Raw genomic sequence first — 8,892 nt, 5'->3', positions numbered from 1 at the left:
AGGGTGAGGAATGCTGCCATATTTAACTTCTGCTGCTTTCTGATTTTTTCTTTTACATGTGGCACTGCAGGCAGGGCTTTGCCTTTCCTGTTTGTAGGAGAGGGCAAAGTGTCTCATTGTAACAGACTTGTATTACAGATCACATACTACACTTCCCTGCTGCAATGGAAGGACGCTCGAGCTCCTACTGCCCTTTAGCTAAGATGCACAATTAGCTCCAACCTTAGGGCGGAAGACATGTTATGGTGTACAAGAACCACAGTCCTTAAACAGACGCTTTAGGTTCTGGGACTAGGTTTGTGACAGGCACTAGGTTTGTGATAGGCACAGCTTCCACCCCTCTGATCAGGGCTTCAGCCCTGATCCAAGTACATGAAAATGAAAAAACGGCTGAAATATGCTCTTCTTCTCTGCAACATTTCTTTAGCTTGAATCAAGTCAGCCAAAAATCCCTGTTACCTGCACAGTTGTCCAGTTCCGTTTTGACCTTTCTGGCACCACAGTCTTTCTTACAGCCTGGACACACAAATAAATACAAGATTGAGGGAAGCAAAGGTGCCCCAGTGACTCTGCTCTAGCAGGAGCTGGATATCCCAGTGTGCCAGCTGAGCATTTGCATCATGGTCCCTGCCCACAGGCCTGAGTCCTTCCCTTACTGGGCCCTTGGCATCCCCTTTTTGGCTTGTTTAGGCTTCAGGAACATCTGCTGTTGCTGTATCTTCAGCTTTGACCAAATCACTACTGTTTGTCTCAGCATGGAGCCGCTTGTAGTCAGTGTGGAAGAAGATGACGTAGAAACAAGCCATAGCACTGCAGAGGCCAGCCAGCACCAGTACTGGAGCTGCAAGGAAGACACACTTTTAGACAGTGAATTCACAACTCTCCATGCGTGCAGAAATCTAGAGGTCAACTCCCCAGCAACTGCACAGCCTGGGTGATCTCCTCACAGGGGCTACCCCTGAGGACAGTGTGCAGCTCACAGTGGGGCAATGCCAGTTTGGTAACAGACAAACCTTGTATCATGTAATGCTGGCATAGAAAGTAGAATTTGGGTGAAATGTGGAAGGTTTCCAGGACTCTTGTCTTGCGTGACCCCACAGGTTGGAGGTCTTACACCAATGCACACAGTGTGTTTGTGGGGGTGTGTTTTTCTTTGTATGTGTACACATTTATGTGTTGGGGGGTGGTGAAGAAAAGTTGCAAGAAAGACTGAATCAAAACACTTGAGCTTCATAAGACAACAGGTCCACACAGGTACTGCTGCTTGTTATATCATCCAAAAGCAAAGTGTACGAAAGATTCACTAAGGATAAACTTTAATCAAGGAAACATTTGTGTTGAAAGAACCTTTTCTGAAGAAAAAAAAAAAAAAGGTACATCTAAAAAACTATCCAACAAGGCCTGGAAGTAGTTACATTCTCATTCCAGCAGTGTCTCAAAAAAACACCTCCACCTCCATGCCTTTCTTCACAGATGTCCCTGCATGTATCAGACCACAAAATGAACCATGAGATCCAGCTCTGATCTGATGAGACAGAGAGCTGCTGTCTTTCAGACATGAAGCAGTCAAATTGCTTTTGGGGGGTCAGTTATAGTGAAGCCTTGTTCTCTACCAGCTAGTGGAGCTTGTTCTGGGGAGTTATGATCAGCCAAGCAGGATATATTTAAAAGATGTTTGCCAGCCTTTCTGTTGTGGTGTGTCCCCAGGACTTGGTGTCAGTATTACATAAATATGAAACAGCTGAGAGATCAGGACCAGGATTTAGCCTACAGTGAAAACACATTTGTGCTCCTGTTCATCTCAGTTGTTGTCTCTTCTCCTGACCAGCTAGGAAAGGAAAGGAAATGTGGAATAAGTCAGAACAAAGCTGTACTGCCATGTTACAAACCCAGGCAGCTCTGTGTGCAGAAGCAAGGGCAGTAGTCTTCAGCGAATACGTTTCTAGTCTTGGTCTCCCACACTGCAAAGCAGCACAGGCTGTGCTATGTGGACAGTGTCTTACCCCCAGAACAGCTGCTTTCCAGCTTGGTGAAGCTGAGGTCTCTGCAGGGTGGCCATAAGAGAAATTTTAACTCAGAGGCAGCAACAGCATTCATGGCACCTTACAGCTATTCCTATTTCAATCTTGCAGGCCTGGTCTAGCAGGAGCAGCAAGGAGCACCAGCAGGTTAGGAAAAGTTGCTAAGAGATATGCTACAATAGGAATCAGTCTTGCAGGCTTGCTCTCTGTGACACCTGGAAGAGACTGGAGGGTTACGTGGGGTGCAACTGAGTGTCCAGCACCATGTCCCAAGGACATACTCACTTGTCCAGTCCAGGGCTCCATGCTGGTCAAAGGCACAGGTGAAGGATGGATCCTCAGAAACATGCATGGTGAGGGCTTGTAGCAGAATCATTAAAATCACACCTTCAATCTGGCTGTGGGGAGAAGCCAACATGCAGTCATGGTGCCTGCCCAATTCATTAGTGCTGCAGACAAGCCCAGCTTCCCCAGTGGGAAAAAAGTGAAGCCCCTTTCTGGAGGAGGGTCCTTCTAGCAGAGGAAGCTACTGCCAGCTTCCCCTGGCCCAGGAACTTGGTTAAGTGGCCCTGGCTCACAGGGTATCCAGGTCAGCCTTTCAGCACACCCCCAAGCACAGGGCGAGCACGGCAGGACCACCATATACTCCCTCTGGAGGCAGGCAGGTGTTGAACTACAGTTGTCAAGGAGCTGAGGCTTAGTCACTGGGCAGAGACTTGGAAATAATCTCTCACTGCAGAGCTGAGGATGGGAAACAGTCAGGCGATGACTTCAGCCTCCTCCTCATTCATAGCTGGCTGGCAGCAGCAACGAAGTCCACAACTGGTGGGAGACAACAGCCTTCAAAGGTGGTGTCTAATGCCCCTCTTTGATGTTTCTTGCTGCTGCAGCTCCACCTGACACACACACAGCACCAGACCACGTAGATCACTGCATAGGGCTCCAAAAAGTCACTCCTGCTGCAGTCCAGTGCTAGGCCTAAGCACATAAATTATCATGGGAAGGACTGTGACCGCCCCATCTGTTGTGACCAGCTGCCCTGTGAGTCATGAGCCCCATCTCCCTCAGCAGAGCAATGAGACCTGTTAAGTCCCTGGACTGCCATAGGAATGGGTGTCCCTCTCAGGCATACAGCCCTCATCTGCTTCAAAGGTAGATGATGCTGGGCATGGTTAAATCCCGCTTTGTGCCAAGCAAGGAAGACCTTCATCTCCCTCCATGGCTTTCTTGCACCAATTCCACATACTCCTCCTTGCTTAAAAACCTTTAGCTCTTCAGCTCTACGGTTCAGCTAGCCAGCTCCCCTCTTGCCGTGGTCATGTGCACAGACACCAGAGAGAAGTTTAGCAGGATGGCTAGCACTGATGTCCAAACTTTTCTCTGTCTGCACCCACACCCCTCTGTGTGTGTGTGTCTGTGTGTTTGAACCCAAGCTAAGCTGTCAATTGGATTTAAACTGCTTGCTTACCTTGCAACAAAAATCAAGCCTGTAGATGTGCCCTCTCCCACAGGGTAGGAGCACTCCACAGCCAGCTCCATGGCAATGGGGTAGATGGCAAAACCAAAGAAACCAAAGAGCGAGCTGCTGATAGCCAGTGTGAGGGCCTGATGTCTGAACCGAGAGGCCTGCAGGCAGAAAGCAACACCAAAGTCTCAGTATCAGCACCGCTGCACAGAAAGTCTCTGAACCTATAACCTGCAGCAAGTACAAAGAGCTCACTGTTCTCAACAATACCTTCCCTACCTGTTCCTGAAATCTCTCTTTTTACCCCCTACTCTCTAGAGTCAACACATGGCTACACGACAGTGATTTATCTGTTGAATTTAAGCAAGGGGAGAGAGGATCTACAGAATTACCTGAAAATCACCGATGTGGACATACTACTGTGACTTGACTTCCTGGTCAGTAACTTAACAGGAGTGTGCTCAGTGTATCTCCAGAACCAAGTAAAACACACACCTTCCTCCCAATGCAAGCTAACATTTCATAAGTGGTGTTTGTATTGGATTGCATATGAGAATTCACTAGGTTGCTGCAGCTCATCAATAAGGAAAACTATTCCTTAGTTGCTACAGCTCAGTGATAACAAAAACCATTCCTTATCACATCAGAACCATGTTTGTAATGTTGTGATTTTACCACAAAAAAAAACCCCACAAAACAAACAAAAGAACCACCCAAAACATTCATCACAAACCCTGAAGATTAGTTTAGTTCCTAGAACAGCCTTGTTCCTAACTCTGGAGGAAAGAGCATGGCCTTGTCCAGTCAATTCTAGTCAAGTCAAGGGCATAAACACTGCAGACATAGAGCTGGTACCTTCTTCCTCAACCATGTAATAAATTCCCACAGAGGAACATAAGTTGTCTGTCCTGGCATAGCTGCAGCAGGGCTTGGCCCTACTAAACTGGTAAAGTCAAGGAAAATTCTGTGAGTGTGGAAACCAAGTTCAAAGCATCAAGGCAACAAGCAGATCTGAATGGGTGTTTTTTGTTTTACTACTTTGAACTGGTAGTTCATCTGTATGGGATGAAGATGACAGAGAGAAGGGGAGAAAAGAAAAGTTTGGTTGTTGCTTCTGACACAGCCTCTTGCCTACTCTGTGCTCCACCTGAGCCCATGTATGCTGGCTTTTATTCAGAGCATCCTCCCAACAAATGCAAGAGTACTAAGGGGGGAGGTGCAAGGTCTACTTTAGGCACCTTGTCCTACACTGAGAAAGGCATTGCATTTGTCTGTCTCTTCAAAGTGGAGCTAACATCACTGGGATCTTGGCCCAGGGAAAGATGTGATCACGCTGTGTTGAAAGTATGGATTTTTCAACACACAGGAGAAACGCACAGGACAAGCCTGTTGGGAAAGCAGAGACCTGCACCCTTCTCAGTCCTCTGCAGAGCTAGGAGTCCTGTGCCTCATGCTCACATTCTTGCTGGGTGATGGCTTCCACTGACAATGACTACGCTTGACTACAGTACTTGCACTCCAGCCCCATGGGTGTAACATATTCAGGTTCTGCATTCCTCTCCTGGCTGTGTATTCAGGTGTCCCCTTTTTCTGCATCTCCCCTTCTTGTCCTCCTCAAGGAACTGCTGCAGAACTAGGCACATAACTAGGTCCTTTCTTCTGATCTTACACTCCTGGCAACCACCACTGTTAGAAACAGGTTTTGGGAAAACTATTGCGTTCTTGTTCATTTTTTTAAGATGGATATTTAGCAATTACATTCCTTTTTGGAAAGAATGGTCTCAGGGCCAGTAAACAGACTGTTGTTCCCATGTAAGGAAGTAAAATCATCCCAATTTATTTCTATCCTGAAGCAGTCTGTCTCAGGCTCCACAGTGACTGTGAAACCCTCAGTAAACGGTTTTTCTTTAAAACACTGCTAGCCCAGAATGATAATCCCAAAGCACAACATGTAGCTTAATAAATACTATGATATCAAGTGACCTTTCTTTGAGTTGATGATTTACTGGATGGCAACAGAACTAAGGTCACAGGTATGGTGCAACACAAGAGAGAACTCACCACTGCAAACACGATGCTGGCAAGTGCACTGAGACAGAAACAAATCTTGGTGGACTCTATGAACTTCCTTGTCCGGTCGACATACAGGCCTAGCAGGAAAGCACCCAACAAACCACACACTGTGAACAGTGCACCGTTCAGGCCAGCAAATTCCTGGAGGGCAGAAGAACAAGAAAGTGAGCAACTAGAGCAGCTAGGAAAGAGGCTTTAATGTCATTGACCCATCTGCCTGCTGCTAGTCACTCACTGAGGTTGAAAAAGCTTCCCTGCCCATTGCAGTAGCTGAGGCCACCACAGGGCTCTGAATAGCAAGTAACAGGGCCCAGGTGCTGCTACCACTGTGTGGGGACAGCAGGGTCAAAGCACTCCCAAGGTCTCAATGGATGACAAGTCTCTGCACCCCTAGCAAGGGAGGCTACATGCAGAGCAGCAGCAGTTCCCTGGCATTAAATTCTCCAGCCCAGGCATGTGACTGCTCTTAGCTCCTCCAGGGGCAATCAGGAGCCTTATCCACATTGGTGATAACAGACCCACCTGCCTTGGGATCTGCTCCTGTTTATAATCATGCCCCTGGTCCTTTTCTTACCACAGACCTACACTGGCAGAATGCCTTCCACAAGGCTGGCAGCCCCAAAGTGTGTTAGATGATACACAGCATCACCTGGCTGTAGCAAGGAGGTCTAATTAAGAGAGGCAGTGAGCAGCAGTTAGGGTACATGCTCTGTTGCCTGCAGCGACTATCTGCTCCTTCAGTTCTGTGAGCATTCAAATGCAGACACCAATCTGGAAAGCAGGGAAGCTTTAACAAATTTGGGTAAACACTTTTGGGAGCCTCAGGGGCAGACTGGAAGAAAAGGGTATCTGGAATAGCTTCTGTGGGCTAAAGAGCCAAGGTAACCCAGTCACACCCAGACAAAAGCATCATGATGAACAGAAAGCAAAGCTGCAAAGGTTTCCAATTAAAAGCCAATGGAGTGTGCAAATATGACCTGGCTATGGAGCATTGAGCCAGCTATCAGACCTGGGAGTTGAGAGGGAGTGGACAGAGACAAGGCATGTAGATTTGCATACATAACAGCTGGACAGGTGTATTAAGAGGACCTTCATGGGGATACAAGCAGCAAGACGGAAGTGCTGCCTGCCTGAGGGGAAACACAGGAACTGGGGCAGCCCCTTGCTACTGCAGGGAGAGAGCAGGAGGAACCAGCTGTGCACACACTGTGCTCAACTGTAAAAGCAGCACCTGGCTGGTGTCATAAGAAGGATGGGAAAACATCTGCCGCAGCATGTGTGAGCTCCTCTGCTGCCCTGGCTTCATGTAAGACTGTGCAAACAGGAAAAGGCGCTTGCATCAGCCTGCCTTCAGCTTCACTCTAGGGCTTGCCTGGGCTCCATCCTACTCTGGAAAAGGTGTCAGAAGGCTGCATAGACATCAGTACTCTGTAGTGGCTTAGAAAAAACACAGTACTCTTTTCTCTCTAAAAAGTGTTTGAGGAGTAAAGGTTTTTCATTTGCAAATGGGAGCCTGGCCATGGACAGTAATGAAAATGCAGATCATCCATTATACTGAGAGACTGACTGTGCTCTGGATTAATGTACTGCTTATTCTGTGTTAGATAATGTGAGCAAATAAGATATGAGACAGTGCAGCATATTCAACTGTCTTCATTTTGCTCTGAGTCCCTTATCTGGGAAACTAATTTTGATTGTATCATAGATGATGAGGACAACTGGGGAGGAAAGGAGCAAGACTCACATTTGAGTACCCCTTTTCACAAAGGATCTGTTCTAGCAGAGCTGAAAAGCAGGTGAACATCCCAATTCCTCCTCCGAAGCACACTGCCAGGATGATGTATGGCTTGTTTCGCAGGAGCTAGAGAAAGAAGTTACAGTATCATTTAAACAAGTGGAGGGGTGAAAACAGTCTGTCTGTGATGGTAGATTTGAGGATCAGTGCCTCTGACCCCTCAGTTAGAAATGTTGACAAGGCAACCCTGTGATCATCAGAGGAGTTTGTCTCTCTCTTGTCAGTTCAGCCAGAGGACAAGTTAAAATGGGGACCATGTAGGGAGGAAGGATCTGTTCAGTGCCCAAATTCTTCCTTCACTTTGCCATGTGCTGTTCTACGTGTTACCACACTTGCTCAGAAGGCTCAGGTTGTGTGGTTCTCTTGGATGAGCCCAGGTGTGCCTGTTTGAGCTAGCTGAATGGCAGCCAGCCCACAGCTGAACAGTCAGATAGTGTCTCTCGCAGGTTTGCTGTGAGCAGCTACCACTCACTGAGGAAGAAAGGGATCCTGGTCTCCTTCAGGGGGCTTTCCATGTCCGGTTTAGTGGAGTGGAGTTCAGAGTCTGCTTTGTCAACAGGTTCCTCAGCATAGCCCTGACTGGCAGGGCTGCATCCCTCACTACAGCACTGGTTTCTCGCTGTGCTACAGCACTTACCATTTTGAGCCCCATGAGGAACGGCTGGGAGGTGGAGTTAGTGGCGCTGGCTGAAGGAGGTGTTGGAGGAACCTTCTGGTGAATCCCCACAGTTGCTAGAGCACAGGCTGTTACTGCTGGGACGGCATAAACACCCAGCTACACAACACAAAGTAAAGACATGTTACCAGTCTTTCGAGCTCCACCGCCTCCAAATAAATAAATCAGCTGGACCCCAATCAGCCCAGCTGGCTGATTAAAGCAGTTTTCATTTACCATCAATGGGATGTGTTTTCCTTCAGGAACCAGCGCAGGTGACAGCACATTTGCTAAAAGAATACCCAAGGGATTGGCTGTAAGGAAATGAAACAGAGACACTTTTTTTAATGCAAGCAGTCAGAATCATACATCCACCCCTACTGCCAGTCAGCACCAGAGCTGCAGTGTGCAGCAGAGCAATAAGTAAGGACAGAACAAGGTACATACAGGGGGAAACCAGCAGGGGAACATTTGGAGAAGTTGACTGCGTGGTCTTACCACATCTGTTCCCTCACCCCCATGAAGTCCATTCTATAAACCTCTTTTCCTACAACCCCTATCTCCTGTAAACTCATTTTCACCTAGGAATTTTGGTGTCCTCACCCTCGCAAGGCTGCCTTGGTAAATGCTAAGCTGAAGGAACAAAGTGAAGATGAACAAGGCCATGTCATCTGTCCTGAGGTTATACAGCAGCAACAACAAATAGAGGTGCTTTCCCGTCTTTACTCCCCCTTTGCCATTAGGCATATCTATATATGGATGAGATCCCCCTGAGCCTTCTCGAGGGTGAACTGTGCCAGCTCTCTCAGTGTCGGCTGGCATGACAGATGCTCCATTCCATTAATTGTCTTAGTGACTCTTAACTGTACTTACCCCCCCCCCC

At 47.6% G+C, this 8,892-nt stretch overlaps 1 protein-coding gene across 1 annotated transcript in view; it reads right to left on the bottom strand.

Moving 5' to 3' along the window:
- Positions 1-686: 686 nt before the first annotated feature.
- Positions 687-8,892, bottom strand: part of MFSD7 (major facilitator superfamily domain containing 7) — a gene marked incomplete at its 5' end in the record, with an annotated part of 13,820 nt that continues 5,614 nt past the window's right edge. The window contains 7 exons of the mRNA XM_010085346.1: positions 687-841; positions 2,307-2,419; positions 3,490-3,647; positions 5,548-5,700; positions 7,304-7,420; positions 7,992-8,129; positions 8,247-8,323. Of these exons, the coding sequence (XP_010083648.1) occupies positions 687-841; positions 2,307-2,419; positions 3,490-3,647; positions 5,548-5,700; positions 7,304-7,420; positions 7,992-8,129; positions 8,247-8,323 (911 nt within the window). The remainder of the gene's footprint in view (positions 842-2,306; positions 2,420-3,489; positions 3,648-5,547; positions 5,701-7,303; positions 7,421-7,991; positions 8,130-8,246; positions 8,324-8,892) is intronic.

This window comes from Pterocles gutturalis, unplaced genomic scaffold (genome assembly GCF_000699245.1).
Source record: "Pterocles gutturalis isolate BGI_N339 unplaced genomic scaffold, ASM69924v1 scaffold52965, whole genome shotgun sequence".
Lineage (NCBI taxonomy): Eukaryota > Metazoa > Chordata > Aves > Pterocliformes > Pteroclidae > Pterocles > Pterocles gutturalis.
Note: the sequence above shows the minus strand (reverse complement) of the source record. Positions and strands in the feature narration are given on the sequence as shown.